We start from the raw sequence: 20007 nt of genomic DNA on the forward strand, positions 1-20007 counted from the left end.
CCCCCGAAATTCCATGATAATTGACAAAAATAATAGTAATAATTATTTTGGCTCTTAAAAGATAAGAGTTTTTAACAGAAAATAAGTTGGACGTCTCGCGGCGCCTGGCAGAAGCAGCGCGCGCTCTGCGCTCTGGAACGCGGAACTGCGAGCGCAGCCCCGGGGAGTCTGTGCCGTGCTGTGCCGTGCTGTGCTGTGCACAAAGGAACAGGCAGTTCCTCACGTGTTATCGGGCCGGCAGGAGGCGTCGCTCGCGGCGAGGTATGCGCCCGCCGCACATTCTTCTCCCTTCACTACTTTTTGCGGGGGAAAAAAAACATCTCAGGAATATTTCACGTTATTTCCATTACCAGCATGGATTCACATCATGTAAAAAAATTTGGTTGTCTGTAAAGTTGGTTTACGGACGATAGTTTAACGTGACAACGTCATAACAAAACATTGATGAAATGATTGCATACTTTTCTGAATAAAATTGAATCATTTTTATTGAATTTTCACTATTTTGTATGGATACAAAGAAGGATTGAAATGAAATCTACAAATTAATTGATAAATTTACTTTTATTTGCACTCATTAATTCAAATATGTTTATTACTTTAACGAACAGATTATTTTAACTATAACTTTTATACATGTTTGCTATTTAACTTCTTCCAATCTGTGTTATTCTGTTAAGGATAGGACGATGATAGGAAAAGTAGGAAACGAATGGGAGTGTTTCAAGTTTAATGTGCCTCGAAAAAGTTAAATCGATTGTTGTTCCAATCGAGTCGAAGAGAGATATATGCGGCGCAAGCGTACAATAAGTGTAACGGGACACAGCGTAACGGGATAATGTGCGTAACGGGACATTTTTTCGTGCGTGCAGCCGGCGTTCATCGATTTATTAGACGTTGTCACGTCAAAAAGTATGATAAACGTTCGGAAAATAAATTTCTTTCTACAAATTGTTAAGGACTGTTTAAACAAATTTTTTTGTTTTACTCTCAAATTTGAAAAAAAGAACAGTGCAGTGCCTTTTTTTTTTCTGTAAACGCATTGGAAAATCTTAACGTTACCATTGCATTAAAGTTTGAAGTTAAGAAGGATGCATAAAACTGTAGATTTCCCCCCCCCCCCCCCCCCGTATTTATAGTAAGTAAATGTGATTTAAGAAATTGGTTTGACTGTTTTGTGCGGGTATAGTTTTTAAAATTTATTATTGTGAACGTATAACTCGATGGAAAATCTTTCGGGTGCTTCAGAAAATGTTTTGGGACATTTGAACGAAACATTTCCCTATATTACGTTTCCCGCAAAAACTAACATCTTAGACAGAGCTGAATTTTGATAAGGAGGGGACGTGATTTGTATTTTGGACATAGTCAGCCAAAAACATAAAAAAGGGAAATATTGAAATACAATGAAATAATGAACAAGTTTTCTTTAAAAGAGCATGCTTTGCAGAAGGCAGATTTTCATTATATTCTTTGATCAATATGAATCGATCCTCGATATTTTTAGTTAATTAGTATCTGAGGTGAAGTCAAGAGGTTGAAAAAGACTTTTGTGCAAAATATGTCCCAAAAACGGTGTATTGTACAGGTTTTTCCTTTAAAATTCGGCCCAACAAGAATCATGTCATTAGGGACTTAGTTTAGTTCTCAAAAAAAAGTATTAAACCACAAAATAATTATTTAAATTTTCTGTACTTCTTAACATATATTAATTGTTACACAAAAATATAAAACCGAACAATCTGCGTGGAACTTATATTTTTGTTCAAAATAAAATATTTGATTTTTTGAATAGGAAAAGAAAATTATTGGTAAAAATAAGAGGAGATAATTATATGGTGCACGGTAGTTCGTAGAGATTTTATTTTTGAAGGAAACTTAAAATTTTAGTTGCATCATGTAAATTCCCTAAAGTGAATAATTTATTAAGCTTTTAGGTTGGTATGCGTTTGTGCTTAAAACATGGCCAAACTTTATTAATATTTTCTTATTTAAATTAAATGAAATTTATGTTAAATTATATACATATTTTTTGTTATGTGGCTGGTTAACATGTATATATGGCTAGTTCTTATTATGAAGGAATAATACGGGAAGTTTTATATCCAATACTTTTATTTCTCAAATTTAGTATGCAAAGTGGCCAGAGGTTAAGGTTTTACTTAAATAAGCTAAAGTTTTGTGGGTCAGACAAAATATTGGTAAATAAAGAAATTATAGGCCTTTTAAAAAATTTTGAAGATAGGCAAGTGATATATGGCACAGGAAAATGATAATTAACTTTGAATATGTATAAAAATGCATAAGTGACGTGTATATACTTTACTATACATAAAGTATACATAGACTGAAAACCGTTAGAAAATATTCTGATGTGAATGTTATTTTACTGCCAGAATAGTGAGAAATAACCAGGTGGTGAAAGCAGAATCTGGGATGACGATGGTTCACAAATGAAATCTTCACTACATAAGCTTGATGGAGTGTTCGCTCTTATAAAATCTGTAGCACTCTTTTTAGCAGCACATTTTGTCTTATAGTATTTACTAGATCTTGCCCGCCACGACTTCCTGCAGTGCCTTTTTTCACGATCGGTCATTTCAGATATTGTTTTTATTTTTTCTGTAGTTATTACGTACTGTTTTTTTCTTTTCTTTTAAAGTAGCTAACTCGTCTGGATCATTTTTCATTCGTTCATAACGTTTTCTTTCATTTTCTCGCTTTTGTGCTAATACTTCTTCCTTGGTCTTCTTTTTCTTAGGTTGTGGCATTTTGGTTTCTGTGGAAAAAAGGCCTCAACGGGTTAATAATACATACAATATTAAGAGGAAATTAGGAACCTAAGTGAATGTTTATCACTTTCCTGTAATGTTATAACTTTCCTGTCTAAATGGATCCAGACAAGTGATACTCAGGAAAGTGATAATTTTAAGGTTTTTCATAAAAAACACAAAAACGCTGTATTTCAATGCCATGTTAATGATTTATGGTATATTTAGACGAGGTATATTAATCAAAACAATAAACAATATTTAAAAAATCCAAATATTGTTTACGTACAAGAGAGAAGTTGTCTGACCCGAACGCGTCTGCGGTCGGCGAGATCTTCGTGGCGACTGTCTGATTGGCTGATAGGCGGAACTTTAAGCGGCAGTGACACGTCAAACCTCTCACAACGCCAGAACCCACCAAATTCTCAACTTCATTGGTCACAATGATGCCCGAGCGCCTTCGAGCCATGTAAGAGATACAGAGCACTAGAACCGACACAGTCATACTTCTATAAGAGAAACAGAGCACCAGAACCGACACAGTGATACTACTATAAGAGAAACAGGGCACCATAACCGACACAGTGATACTACTATAAGAGAAACAGAGCACCAGAACCGACACAGTGATACTACTATAAGAGAAACAGGGCACCAGAACCGACACAGTGATACTACTATAAGAGAAACAGAGCACCAGAACCGACACAGTGATACTACTATAAGAGAAACAGAGCACCAGGACCGACACAGCCATACTACTATAAGAGAAACAGAGCACCAGAACCGACACAGTGATACTACCATAAGAGAAAAGCGGCACCAGAACCAACACAGTGATACTACTACCGTATGAGACGCAGTGAAACTGCTAGCGTGGGGGAAGGGGGGGGGGGAGGGAGCTCACCTCCGAAGTTGGGCCTGAGGCGTATGTCGTATCCCTCGAGGATGCGCGAGATGGTCTGCGTGGCGTTCTCCAGCCGCTCGCTCTGCTGCTCCAGCTGCTGCGGCGACAGCTGCTGCGGCGACATCTGCTGCGCCCCACTCCTGCACAGCCGGCACAGCTGCGCTCGGACCCCACACACACACACGTGTCGAGCTAAACATAACCTACCTTTAACTATTGTAATACTGTTGCATGCTTGTTCGTGGTGCGATTATTATAAATTATTTACGTGATTGAAAACAAACATTATTTAAGTTTTGAACTAATTTTTTTTATTTCAAGAGTTTTGAGCATTGGGACCTACTTAGCCTTTATTTACTACAATGAAAAAATTATATTTAATATACATAATAACTTTATTGTACATGTATTCGAGGAAAACAATTGTTAAATTTATTTTGAAGATATGAATATAATTGTAGAGGCAGCTAATGATTAATTTTATTTAATATTATGTTTTTAATATACAAGGATACATATAATTATTGAATTGTTAGAAATATGAGGAAATCGATTATATAATTATTTAAAAAAAAAACTTATTTGTTGTAAAGCAACATGATATATAGTTCTTTTAAACATTTAAATTGTAATTTCATTGAAAATATTTAAAAATATCTATATGCTTATAATTTATTTCAAAGAGAGATAATAGAGTAATTTATGTCGGTAGGTATTTATTACTGATATTTATTTGTGCACTATAAGCTATCCTATTTGAGTTTTACTTTTGCTGAATTATTTAATTTCTAAAAATAAAAAATATTAATAATGGTAATAATATTCATTCTTATAATATTTAAAGATATGAATTTAATTTTTATATATTTTTTGCTTATGTTAACGAATACAATATGTTTTTTTGTCATTTTCGTATTCTTTGTGGAAAAAATTTAAACAGTTTTTAAATTCAAGTATGTAATTCAAATCAACATAGTTCTTAAATTTATGAACAATATTTTTCTGATAAGTTTCCATCCCTTGAAATGTATTTAAAAATAATATATACAGTATAATAAATATTAGAAATACATTTTTTAATAGTAGGCCTATTTAATATTTATATACAGGTATATAATCAGAACCAATATTTGTATTTTATATTTCATATAATATACAATGGCACGTTTTAATGTATTGTATGCTTAAACTTAATTATGAAAAGCTCTGAAATTTATAGACTCTGAAAATTACTTTAACGTATTAGATTATTTGATAAAAAGCATTTAAGCTCATATTATGTTGTCGATAGTAACAATAATTTTATCCTTTTTTAGATTTAATAATATTTTATTTTAATTCATGTTATTAATATTTTGAATTTTTAACTTTACTAACGATCATAATGTAACGTGTAAACGTTTTTCATAACATACATATTTTTTTTCATTATAAGCACGTAAAACCATTTAGTTCATTTCTACCATGAAATAGTTCATGTTTATAATATTTAATTATTTTCTTTGATTAATATAATTTTTATCAAACAATTAATTTTTTTAGTCATCAAACTTAATTTCATTATAAAAGCCATTTTTTTAGCTTATTATTTTCAATTTTTAAATCTAATAATTTTGTGCAAAAGTCTTAAAATAATTTTCCATTTTATTTACATGTAAAAATGCTTAGTATATTTTTATATATAATTAATCATATAAATAATATCATTTTGATAGTCGCATGTATCGGATTTATTAAAATTACCTTTCAAATCTGCATAAAAATATTATCTTCAGATACCACATAAAGGGAAAAGTATCTTGATAGTAAATCAATATATTTTTTAAATATTTTGTTTTTAAATATTTGTAATGATAAAACATACACTAAAGCTTTTGAAATATTCATATTACACATTCCAAACGAGCAGGCTTTATCAAATATTTTAAATGTATATTTATATGTACAAGCAGTACAAATTTTTTTTTCAAATATTGTTTTGCAGTTAATTTTTAATATTTATTTTCATAATTGACTAATTATGTATAATCTCTATTCCTGACAATAAACAGATCTACTGGAAAAAATAATTTTCTTTCAAATCCGTTAACAACCCTAATTCTTATTACTATATTCAAATACTCAACTTAAATCATTTGTTGTGTACTTAAATCATTTGTTACTTTTTTTAATTTACATTAATAATGACATATTTTCTTTATTGCATGGATTGTAAACAGTTGAAATTGTTTTTCTTTCTGGAATAAAAGGAAAATACCTATGCTGATCATGAATATCCATATTAATTTTAAGAATGAATATTTCTTTCTGAAACATTACTGATAAAAATACTTTCCCTCCTTTTTTATTTTTATTCTATGATTTAATTATATTAAAATAATTAAGCTAATACATATTTATATTTATTTGATATTTGCTTTTATGTTAATGGAATCGCTATTCGCTAAGTCGAATAACTCAAACGAGTTTAAGAAATTAAACTAATCTGGAAAGTATCGAATTTTGAAAATTAAGTGGAAATAATATCTATGAAATCGAAATGTTTTATTTTTATTTACTTAAATATTTTTCTAATACAAATCAGATCAGAGGTGGCCTATAAAACCACTGGCTGAAAACAAAACATCATTTAGTCCTCTTTCCTGTACGTTTCGTTCTCTGATAACGCACGAAAACGTGTAGAATAACTTAAATGCTGGTAAAAACCCAAGGTGAAATGAAAATAATTGCATGTTTGTAGGAAACATAGAAGGTCTCCACCAATATACTTGATATTATGAAACAAATGTGTTTCTTTCAAATAACCAAGACGCGTCTCTCGCAAATCAATATACATTTTTTAACCAATAGAACACAGAGCAAATTATATTTCGTACTGATTAGTTAATTTTACACTGTTTCCCAGAAATGTCACCTGGCAACACGGCTCACTGTTTATAATGGACCATTCTCTGAGTTGGAAGAATACGTAAGCATACTGGGTCCAGATTAAATATGTTTATATTCGTGCAGCAAAAGGCTAGGTGACGCACTATATATATATATATATATATATATCGTAGCAATATGAAATTAAGATCCATACCATTATGTTAACTAATACGTTTAAAGGTGACATTAAATCTTTCACAACCAAACTAAAAGGAGAAGACGCTGTATAGAAGGCTTTTTTTTGTCCTATATCTCTTAAAGAATTTTTGTTTTGTTTTTAGTTTTGTACACGGATGAACATAAACTTTTATTCAAACAACAGGAAATCCTAAACAGAAGATAAATAATAAGAATAATCACCATACACTAGCGAACACAGAAGTTTTTTCAGAGGGATTAAAAAAATATTAGAATTTGTGTATTTAAAAAATTTACATCAACAACATAAGGTGTGGACTGTTACATTATCAATGTCAACATGAATAACTTCCTGTGTCGTTTGTTGTTCCAGGTTTTGTGACAAATCACCCTGCATCACCGAAAATAACATGCCGCCTTCACCGAAACATCACAGATTGTTCATGACTTGGGGAGGGGTGGGGTGTGATATGAGCGACACCAGCGCCTCTAGGCGGCGCTTCGAGGAACTGCAACAGCACGCGACCCAGTGACAGCTGTCACGTGGGAGATGCTTTTATTGCCGAGACTGAGACTCAGTTTTTTGAAGTAGTTGTGGTCCCACCCGCTGGATAGTAGCCTTCATAATATATTATTAACATAGATTATGAGAAGTGGTGCATAAGGCAAATAAATCAGTGACAATTATTTTTTTACAAATTATTTTTCTTAATCTCCTACTAATTTAAATAGAACATACATATTTATATGTGTTTCTCACACAGTTTAAATTTAATGGTCAAGTAGTCAAATTAACATCATAAACCTAACACTTTGGATGTTACTCTCCTGTCCGAATATTTTTTTTTGCTAATAGTTATGGGCCCACCCAACAGATAGCGTCACATGTCGCGCAAAACATGGTTTCAGTTTCCACTGTATGAGTCACGCCTTGTTCTATGACTGCTGTCACGTTGTGTGTCCACGCTTCTTGGGGAAACGCTAACGGCCAAACAGGTTTCAAACCCGCTTTTTCACCGTATCTTGTCGTTGTTACTCGACGTGAAACACAAATTATTACTAAGTCTCTCTCTCGCGAACAGATGTTGGCAGTTAGGGAAGTCGTAAAACTCCCGCAGAGAAGAAAGATCATAAAAATGAATAGGCCCGGCCAGAGATGACACACCGCCGCTGCCAGCGTGTTAGTTCGCCGACTCGCCACACGCGCGCCACTAGCAACTGAAACGAGCTGCTTATAGACGCCCGCCATTAGTTAAGTGTTGTCTTGCCTCGACGACCCTATTAGTTTCTGAATCCCCAGTCTGGGACGACACGCAACACAGCGTGGTTAATAGGGAGTAAACCTGGTGCTTGTTTAGTCGCCTACACCGCTGAAACATGGCTCTGAATCTGCTTTAAACCATTTATAGAGCTACACGCTTCTCCAGACACCCGCAACTAATCTGTTTGTGGTCGGCCGGCTCATTAACTGATACGAATAAAAGATTAAATCTAAGGCAGTTACTTACATAAAAAATTGGTTGTCTGTAAAGTCGGTTTAACGTGCCAACGTCATAACAAAACATTGATGAAATGATTGCATACTTTTATGAATAAAATTGAATCATTTTTATTTTAACAATAAAAGAATAAATACTTGAAATTATACTAATAATAAGACTTTTAAAATGCAAGAATAATTAACCTTTATTGCCAAAATTTTTGTTGTAATAAGCAATAAAAACCACATTTTTTCACTTCACTTTATAAACAGTCGACGAAACAGTTCACGTGTATATGACTTGTAATTAATTTTAAAAACTGGCGTTCAGCTATAAAGTTTAAATATAATTATGAACAAGTTTTCATATAAATAAATTGTAATCAAATATCTATCATCAATTATATGAATCACCATAATTTTTTAGTCAATTGTAACATAACCTATTATTACTGCACTCGCCAACAGATGCTACATTTTTTTAATAATAAATGAATAAATACTTAAAATTATACTAGTAATCAGATTTTTGAAATGCAAGAATAATTAACCTTTATTGTCAAAATTGTTGTTGTAATAAGCAATGAAAACCACATTAACTTTTCGTTTAAATATAATTATGAACAATTTTTCATATAAATAAACTGTAATCAAATATCTAACATAACCTATTATTACTGCACTCGCCAACAGATGCTACTTTTTTGTAATAATAAAAGAATAAATACTTGAAATTATACTAGTAATCAGATTTTTAAATTCCAAGAATAATTAACCTTTATTGCCGAAATTGTTGATGTAATAAGCAATGAAAACCACATTAACTATACACTTCACTTTATAAACAGTCGACGAAACTGTTCACGTGTCGTGGATAGATAGCGCGATTCGTTCGGTTCGCGTCCGTCACCATAGATAGCAGCACCGCAAGAGAATAATATTATTTCGTTTTTATAATACGATTTAATAACAAATACGCATCTTAAATACACCAAACCTATTTATAATGTGTTACAATAGTTTTTAAAACATTGTGCAAAAGATCCCGGGTGAAATTTGAATTATTATGTGTAACTCTAAAACACCATTGTTCGTTAAAAAATTGGTTGTCTGTAAAGTCGGTTTACGGACGATAGTTTAACGTGACGTCATAACAAAACATTGATGAAATAATTGATCCAGAAGAAAATGAAATATCATATTCGGCCTGAGACTGAGCCGTAATAGGTTTTTGCAACCAAACCATTTAGGCATTAAAAATATTATATTCTTTGAGGAAGAAATTTTTTTAAAATTTTTCTATCCTTTGTATGATAAAATCTACCTCTGCATACTTTTATGAATAAAATTGAATCATTTTTATTGAATTATCACTATTTTGTATGGATACAAAGAAGGAGTGAAATTAAATCTACAATTTAATTGATAAATTTACTTTTATTTGCATTCATTAATTTAATTATATTCATTACTTTTGTAGTGTCGCGCGCACCGTATTTATTTTTACAAGTACAAAAATGAAAGAATTCCAGCGGCCGGGATTCGATTCATCAACCTGTGGATTGATAGTCAACGATGCTAACCGCACGACCACGAGGCCATGTTGGAAACAATCGTTTCAGATGTTATATATATATATATATATATATATATATATATATATATATATATATATATATATATTTATATAAATTTTGTTTTGTGTTGTGGAAGTTTTAAAAACGCATGTAGTCCGCCATGTTTATTTCTTATAGTAGTTGGCGGGAAATTAATAACCGTTCCGATTGTGCTGAAAATCGGTGGACGATCGTTAAATTTTAATATTAATAATTCAAACGACGAAAATATGATTGAAAAGTCAAATCGATGGTTGTTCCAATCGAGTGGAAGAGAGATGCCACGCATGCGTACAATGAACATAACAGGATACATCCGTAGTGGGACATCCGTAGTGGGACAATGTGCGTTACGGGACACTTTTTCGTGCGTGCAGCCAGCGTTCATCGATTTATTAGACGTTGTCACGTCAAAATTCTTTGTAATGTGTTAAAATGTCAAATCCACTCACAAGGTTGTTCCTCTGTAAGTATTATAAAAAACTGTAGAACTGGTAGTCTAGATATTAGTTATTTTCTCTACCCACACTTTCAATTAAACGGCAAATTAAAAAAAAAACAATTTATGTCTGAACATTATGTGAAGAAAACAATCTGTTTTGAAATAAATAGATTGGGGGGGGGGACTGAACACAGAAGCGTTAGAATGCCATTAATGCAATTTTTTTTCTTTTTTATTACTTTATTTTGGATACTGAAAAATGCAGAACTAAACTGAAATTTGCTATTAATTTTATGTTAAATAATGCCTAAACGATATAATGTCTAAAAATTGAGTTTTCAATATATATATATATATATATATATATATATATATATATATATATAATAACTTGGTCCAACTTCAATGGTATTTCTTGTGCTTAGGTTTCATGGAATACAACACAACAAAACTGCTAAATAAATTGTTTCCCCTTTTTCCTATATTAAAAAATAAACATATATGCATATAATAATCACATAAACGCGCACATGAGTATCCGTGTAATATTCACACAAGATGTAAGTCAACCCGTAGTTGAAGCACAGCTTCACCGCAGATAATAGGGAGAGTATACGAACAGGAAGAAGCCATGTGAGTGATAATAATTGTTATGACATAAACATTCTTTAACGTTAGTTTTTTAAATTTACTTTAGTCAAGACAGAGGTCACGCCTTCAAAGATTTAAAAAAACCATAAAAGAATTTTTTGATAGTTTTATTACAGTTGTAGTAATCCCCGAATATGATTAAAACTCTAGACGCCAATGACTTCAAAGAGGAATCTGAACTTTTTTTTGTAAATGTAACAGAAATATTCACATAAAGTCACAAATATTTATAAATTTGTAAATTCGCATGAAAACAACTGTAACATTACAACATAATGTTCGCAGTAATACTGGGTTTGACTTCTTACGCGGACATTAATGCTGTGTTTTGACTCAGTACCTTCAATAGTTAAAGTACTTTCCCTGAATAGCTTTCCCGTACTAACTGCGTAAGAAAACAAAATAAAGTCCAATGATTGAATATTCGATTACCTTTCCATGGTTTAAAAATTATTTTTGAATGTAACATCAATTAAAATATAAAATATTTCTTACAGCATTACAAACTATTTCTCGGCAATTTGTTTCCAAACAAAACTTTTGCAAAACTTTTCTCTTGACCTCTGCGCAATACAGACAAAAGGAACTAGGTGGAATAGTTAATTTAAAAAAAAATAGCCAGTCATGGGGACTGTCAACAGAAGTGAAAACTTAAAACTTTGTTTTTAAATGTGTAATATGACATCATTTCTACGTCAAATGTACGTAAGCAAATGATTTTGGTATCATATCAGTACGATGTCAGCATGATATCATTTATCCTTACATAATTTTTTTAGTCACAACAGATGTCAGTGGTATGTAAAAATTCATTACCTAGCTATGACTTACCAGTGATGTCAGACCTATGTCATGTATTCACGTGGTCAAATTAACTTCACTTACTGCTACTACGGCATGTCGGTGACGCGAACTCACAAGATTTTACCCATCCAAAAAAGAGTCCAACACGCACATGATACAGTCGAGTATATACAATGTATTAGTGAATATATGTGTGTACATGTACACAGGCCGCTGCGATTCGCCAGTTCAATCCCCACTTAAAAGACGTACACCAGACTTGGAACACACTTTAGACAATAAGTGGTGTTTGTGTTTGAAATTTATTTTGTCGTGATGAACCTACAGTCGAGGTTGTCTGTCGATTTCAGACTCACGCCGTGTATTTTAAACAAAACTGACATAATTATTAAAATAATAAAAATATCTACTAATATCTGGTGAACCAATTTCTGGACTTATTCGGGACCATTTTATAAACAAATTTTTTTACAAGAATTTTACGTAAAGTAAGAAAATTTAAACGTTGATGTAATATACGCACTGTTTTCAGGAACGCGTCGATTAATATGTTATAAAGAGTGAAAATTTCATAGATAATTTCCATATTATTTAAGTGTAGTCTCCAGTAATAAATTTTAATGTTTGGCTTTAAACTGAGTGAGACGTCAAAAAAAAAAATTTTAATCGAGTTTTTCAGTACTCGCCACAGACGGAAACGAGCTAATGCATGTGTTACCATATTGCAAATAAACTTATAGTACGAAACTCGGACACGAAATAAAACGTACAATTCTTTAAAACAATGCCGATCATGATCAACATATGCAGAATGTGTTTTCAACTACATTTCAGAACGCGAAACACAGATAGTTTTCGCTTCCGCCGTTATAATTCGTTGCCTGTGCAGCCACGCCGACTATCGAATCATTTGAATGGCAGACAGAATTTTAAACGGCTCCGTTGAAATCGGAAAAGACAAGTAAAAATACTAAATTCTTGCTTTGGACCTGATTTTCCACGAGGAAATTTTATTAAAATACTGCCCATCTTGTTTGAATTCCCTAAACAGGTAATACTATAGAGTTTCCTTTTGGGATTTGTGAACTTTGATTTGAGCCACAGATGTCAGCACCGTGGTTACACATTTCCGATCCATTCGCGAAAACACTCCTACCAAATGCCGTATACCGAAAGCTAACGTGTTATACAAAAGAAAATTGGTTGTCTGTAATGTCGGTTTACGGACGATAGTTTAACGTGACGTCATGAAAAAACATTGATGAAATGGTTGCATACTTTTAAGAATAAAATTTAATCATTTTTATTGAATTATCACTATTTTGTATGGATACAAAGAAGTAGTGAAATTAAATCTACAATTTAATTGATAAATTTACTTTTATTTGCACTCATTAATTCAAATATGTTTATTACTTTAAGGAACAGATTTTTTTAACTATAACTTTGATACATGTTTTCTATTTAACTTCTTCCAATCTGCATTATTCTGTTATGGATAGGACGATAATAGGAAAAGTAGGAAATGAATGAGAGTGTTTCAAGTTTAATGTTCCTCGAAAAAGTCAAATCGATGGTTGTTCCAATCGAGTGGAAGAGAGATAGATGCGGTGCAAGAGTACAATGAGCGTAACGGGACACAGCGTAACGGGACAAGGTGCGTAACGGGACACTTTTTCGTGCGTTCATTGATTTATTAGACGTCACGTCAAAAAAAAAAACACGGGATGCGAGCTAGCAAAAGGTTGCTGGAGGTAAAAATTCTGTATTACTCGGTGTTTCGTGGGGTTGTTGTGCCCAGTGGGACATGCGGAACAGAAGGAAGGAGGTAATGACCGGGAAGAGTGGGAAGAGCCGTGTGTGACGAGTGCCGACGGAGGCAGACGGGAGGTTGTCTGCTGGAGTGAGCGCGCGCCACTGACAGCACAATACTCGCGGCTAATTATAGCAGCGGCATTCAGAATACACTTGGCAGGTCGGCGGCTCTTCGTTCACAGATCACAGCCGGAGCGACGTCTGTCGGTCCTGGGGCCGGAGCACACTGGCGCTATCGCGCTACTCTCTACTGCGCTACTGTGCTACCGCGCGACAGTTACAACCAGGCACAATACAAGTGCAACACTTCCTCAATCACCACTTCAGCTTAACTGACCAATTCGGAGAAATTTTAAGGCATTGGTACGGGTTAGGCACTTAACAACCACCCACATGCATGAAAAAAGGGGGTTGTCTGTAAAGTCGGTTTACGGACGATTTTTTTTTCCCGTGATAACGTCATAAGAAAACATTGATGAAAAATTGCATACTTTTTAATTTTCAAATATTATTTACAGTTCTTTTTGCAAATTTAATTTAAATAATTTGTTTAAATATAATAACGAACAATCAGTTAAAAATCCCGCCTTAGCCTGTTTGATATTATAGAAGATTTTCTCGCACGGTGGTTGGCCGGTTCTTGCACGCTCGGCTCAGGCGGAACGTTACAATTTTTTGTGCGTGCAGCCGGCGTTCATCGATTTATAAGACGTTATCACGTCAAAAATATTTATCTGAAAAAGAAAACTTCAAAAATCGAAACGAAATCAGGAATAATATATTATATACGAAACTCCCATTTAACACAGTGTTAATGATGGGTTCAACTACTACTAGCGCCATTAGTTCGCAGGCCGCCGCGAGCTTCACTAAGCGGACGGAGAATGTAGGTAAGTTGCCAGACCTGTCTAAAGAGCTGGAAAATTAAAACTGCGACGCATATTTAATGACGGTACAGAACTTTTATAGTAAATCCACTGAGACCAACGGTAGGACCGATCAAAATATCGACTGCACAATTGTATTTGATTAGGCTAGATCTACAATGTCGGTTACATGATGTTTTGTCGCATTTCCATTCGTTTTATCTTAAATTGTGATAGGGACTTATATTTAATGTAAATTTTCATACATAATTTTACGTTTTTTCGTAACTGTGAGGCAGCTTTAACCACCACACACCTGTCGTCGTTGACAATGAAAATATTCCTGCAAAAAAATTAATAACTCCAGGATTCCAGCTGTCCTACAAGAACACAAAAAATCACTTTCACGTTTAATGTTATAAATATACGTACAATAATTTAAAAAAATACACACAAACACACAGAGGATGAGAAACGCCGCATTGTGCAAGACTGAAAGACTTGACAGAATTCGATGGGGTTTTGTTTTGTGGACTACATATTTTCATTAGGGAGACCCGAATGTACAGATATAGTCAATACAGTGTATAGTTAAAACAAACAAACAGTTTTTGAAATAAAATAAGGGCTTGAAATCAAATATGAAATACATCAATTCTGAGAATGAGAAACATATTAATTTAGAGCTAATTGAAACACTATATTATGCAATTATAAAAGAAAATCATTGAAATATATTTAGTTTTAAGATTTGGTTACTATAGCAGTTTTTCTTATGTGATTATAAAATTTTACTGTCAAATTTTTTTTCATATTTGTTTTTTTGTTTGTTTAAGCCCTTATTAAAAAAACCGTATGTAATTTATAAACCTATAAAATATATTGACTATTTATATACACTCAGGTCTCCCTAATGAAAATATCTAGCCAAAAATATTGGTTGTCTGTAAAGTCGGTTTACGGACGATAGTTTAACGTGACGTCATAACAAAACATTGATGAAATTATTGCATACTTTTGTGAATAAAATTGAATAATTTTTATTTTAATAATAAAAGAATAAATACTTGAAATTATACTAGTAATCAGATTTTTAAAATGCAAGAATAATTAACCTTTATTGCCGAAATTGTTGTTGTAATAAGCAATGAAAACCACATTAACTTTTCACTTCACTTTATAACCAGTCGACGAAACAGTTCACGTGTAGATGACTTGTAATTAACTTTAAAAACTGGCGTTTAGCTATAAAGTTTAAATATAATTATGAACAAGTTTTCATATAAATAAACTGTAATCAAATATCTATGATCAATTATATGAATCACCATAATTTTTTAGTCATTTGTAACAAAACCTATTATTACTGCACTCGCCGACAGCGTAACGGGACACAGCGTAACGGAACAATGAGCGTAATGGGACACAGAGTAACGGAACAATGTACGTAACGGGACACTTTTTCGTGCGTGCAGCCGGCGTTAATCGATTTATTATACGTTGTCACATCAAAAATAAACACCATCAAATTCTGAGTCATTCATTTTCTATTGTTGTTTATAAATTCTAGTCATTCATGCACGAAGTACCTTTCCTATCCTCTTAATGTTAAGATAAAGTCTTCAAACTCTGCAGACCTATATGATTATTGAATACAAAAATTTTGATCCTATGACTTTTGCCTCAACTCCGTAGGTCACACCATAGATTACATACTTATTGGGCAGCTAGAATAATGAAAATAGAACACGCTCATGAATGTTGGATGAGCCAATGTGCCTGATAAAACTTGATGACTCAAGCTGTCCATTAAGTGAGTAAACATCTTTATTTATTCATCTGCGTGCGTGTCCACGTGAGAGTTTGAGGGCGTACTTTAGCGGGAATGTTCAGGGGCAAAACTGCCAACGGGGGTCGATGTTCCAGCTGGAGAAGTTTAGGGGAGTTTTGGAAGTTTGGGAACGAAGCACCATCAAGTACAAGTTTAGAGTTGAAGCCGGCAATTGGTGGAGGGTGAAGCCCCATGGGTTATTTCAAGGGGGAACCTCCAAATGTATCCTTCTTGGCGAAAAGCCTCCAAGAAGATGGGTTTACCTCCAACGAGTAAAGCGAATGTGTATGTATCTTTTCCTCGGAGGCATAAAACACAATGTCACTGAAACCGTATTTTTAAAGGGCAACAGTTTAAAGAATTTTAATTAGTACCTAACTTATATACTCAAATATTTTCCACCCAAAATAGGTGAGTTTTTGACATAACGTGTTGTATGGCACCAGAAAGTACGTCAAGAGGTGGTCAAGTTAATGGTTAAAAGAGCATTTTCCCAAAAGTGGACATAGTTCTTATGCCACCGAGATACAGTGTGTGTGTTTATGTGTGTGCGTGTGTGTATACAGGAACGTAACTACCCCAGTTTCCAACTCATCTTGGGCTGCCCTCTCCCCTTTTTTTTTGCAAACCTAACTAAACCAAAACCTTTTCCTAGAACACCTCATATTCCCGCCAAATATTAATTACAATATATTTAAAATATGTTTGATTCAAATTAGATTTACTTAACAAATCATTTAATTTTTAACACATCGCAAGTTGGATAGTACGCGAAAAATATCAGTTTTTAAGTTTTTTACTATATAAATGTATGTATCTTTCAATACAAACAATTCAGTTCATATACCCTCCAAAAATGTTATGTTTTCTTACACTACGATATTCAAGTAAATATCTTAGGTAAAGAACCACTATGCCTGTTTAGCCCTACAGCCCCCCCCCTCCCCCCAATGTGGCGGCCGGGTCACAAGCCCCGTCTGCTCCCTAGCGAGGGGAACACAGCGCAAACACTGCAGGGGCAACGAGGAGGGGAGACGCAACCCGCTAGACAGCAGTGCTTGGCGGGCAGGCCTAGCATCGTGCTGAGGGGCACAGGCGCATGCAGCTTGCAATCAGTGGTTCCTAAGCCTCGTGTTTCATCTAAATTTACCAACAGAAACTCGCGATTCACCAAGTACTTGTGTGCGGATCGACAAATGCACAAGCTTCGCAGTGATGCATTTATTTCATTTTCTCGCACTTAGTTTAAGTGAAAATACTTTTTTTCCACTAAAGAAACAAATGTTCTGAATATTGGTATCGTGTATCAAGATTCAGTTTACTTGAAAAAATTAACGACTGCAATAATAGCACATATATTTATTGCGCTGCTACGAAAGGCACTGAGTCGAGTTTTAACGATCACAAAATGGACAGTTATGTTAAAGGTATATTTTAGCCCAGCTAAAGATCTCTCGGGAGAATTTTTACACTGCGAGGCTATTGCTTACTTATTAATGCGAGTATTTGCAGGTTACGACCACACCACAGGATTTTTTTTACAATTAGCAAATAGTAATTGTTTTGTCACTAAAATATATTTTTGTAATAATTTTTCAAAACAAATGATCGCAAGTAGATTAGCTGCATCGAATCTGGGACGTAATGACAATGTTAACGTGAACCAGTCGTAGCTTAAGTCTGAAATTGACAAATATATGTATATACACACAGTTGCAGTAAGCACAAATAAATATTAATTTTGTACACTGAAAACTTACTGTGATAATACATTTTACAGAAGCCTATCGAGGGACGTAGGCGCAACAAGCTCAAAACGAATTCAGCTTCTTTCACGGGGGAGTAGGGTCCGTGGTATGATACGACAGTAACAAAAGAAAGAACATCATCCATTAAAAATAACTTTTTAATCAACGGATTGTTAAGTTTGGTTATAGATTTTCTATCTACAGACTCTTGCTCCATGTTTTTTTTTTTTACTTTGGGCGGGAGAGAGGGGGCTGATTCCCCCCTCCTCCCTCGCCCCTTCCTCCTAAAAGCCTTTGTCGAGAAGTCTCATTAAACTATCCGCAAATAAAAGCGAGAACAAGGAACCTTTGGTAACTTTAGTCTTGTGTTTTGCCAGAGTTGATATCGTTTACAGACTTCGCGGAAGTTAAACTCTGAAAGTGGCGCTTTGATTTTTAAGAGAATGGACCGGTTTATGTTTGCAAAGCTTGTGCTCGACATTATCCGCAAGCAACAGCATGTCTCCCACAAGGGGGGGGGGGGGTTGTTTATTTTTAAATGTTAAACTATTATAATTTTTAACAAACAAGAAAAAGAAAATAGTTTTATCCAATGAAATTTTAGAAGATTTTACACACCTACAGCTAATTTTATTTCTCTGTAACTATTTTCATTTTTATCTCAGTGTGTTAAATAAATACACATACTCGCTGTGGTTATTTTAAAGTAAAATATTTTTTATAAACAAAGCTTAGTTTAGACATATAAAATAGTAACCATTACTATACTCTGTATTTTCAGGTCAAATAACGTTGTAAAAAGAGTGTAGGTAAGAAATAAACCACGCAATTATAATGCAGCACGTGACTGTACAACTGGGTGAGGGGGGATGGTGATGGAATGTGGGGGCCACGGGCAACAGCCGTGGCCAGGCGTGTTCCACTGGGACTATTGTTAAAGGCTCGCCTGGCAAGCCGCTCCCGTGGGAGGAAGTGTGGCCCCGGCTTGTGTCGGTGTTGGCACCCCTGCTGCGAAACACGCCCACGCTCGGTTGGACGGCGGGAGAGGCCGCCCCGCCCACCGCGAGACCGCAAACTATTCAAGCAGGTAGACAAAAATATTGTGGGCGAAATAAATCTGGCTCTCGTGGGCCGTCTATTTCAGGAGCGGCGACGCGTCAGAATTGTCTTCGATCTCGACTTCCGTCTAGGTTGTCAACTGCTGGGCGAATATCTGCACTACTTGTGCGTGGTAGTTGATCCTTATTGCGTGCCCAGTCAGTTGTCTTTTAAAATAAAGTTATACAATTAAGAAAATAATTGTTCGTGTTTGTAATGCAAACCTGTAGAATTACCAAAAATATTTTTGTTTTAGAAATATATATATATATATATATATATATATATATATATATATATATATATATATAAAACCTTTGAGGAACATTGTTCCCGGGAGAAAAAAATTCTGTGTAACATATCCAATAGTATTATAACCTAAAATATTAAAATAAAGCAAGCAGTTGAATGTGTTTGTGATGCTAAACTGTACAATAACCAAAATATATTTGATTTCAAAAATTTAATAATAAAACTAAACTGGATACGCAATAAGGAACAATTACATCAAAGAACAATATCTAGTTTCGTTAACTTTTGTGACTTAATGTAAAAGCTTTGATTTACGTTAGCCTATAATTTACTGCCTGATTATGACAAATAGTTTTTTTTTTTCGACGTAATATATATCGTTGAGTGGCATTCAATACAAATGAAAGTAATGAGATCTACTACATGTTTCAGACAACAGCCAGGAAAAGACGCCAGTGGTTTTATCCGAGGCTGCATTCCTCGGAGATGCCGAGATACCGAGATACAGTCTGCCCGAGCGCGCATAGTCGCCAGCTGAACGCATGCCAGATCAGCGTCTTGAGGCGAAAATCATTAGCTGACCCACTTTGCTCGAACGTAGCTAATGAGCACGATAGTTAGTGATTGTGGAGAAAACGAATACGGCAAGTCCTTATT

At 34.0% G+C, this 20007-nt stretch overlaps 1 protein-coding gene across 2 annotated transcripts in view; it reads right to left on the minus strand.

Moving 5' to 3' along the window:
* LOC134532087 (gamma-aminobutyric acid receptor subunit beta-like) overlaps positions 1-20007 on the minus strand; it is a 45364-nt gene that overhangs the window by 24811 nt on the left and 546 nt on the right. For both annotated transcript variants that reach the window (XM_063368326.1, XM_063368325.1), the window contains exon 2: positions 3679-3818. In XM_063368326.1, the coding sequence (XP_063224396.1) occupies positions 3679-3818 (140 nt within the window). The remainder of the gene's footprint in view (positions 1-3678; positions 3819-20007) is intronic.

This window comes from Bacillus rossius, chromosome 5, assembly GCF_032445375.1.
Source record: "Bacillus rossius redtenbacheri isolate Brsri chromosome 5, Brsri_v3, whole genome shotgun sequence".
NCBI classification, from domain to species: domain Eukaryota; kingdom Metazoa; phylum Arthropoda; class Insecta; order Phasmatodea; family Bacillidae; genus Bacillus; species Bacillus rossius.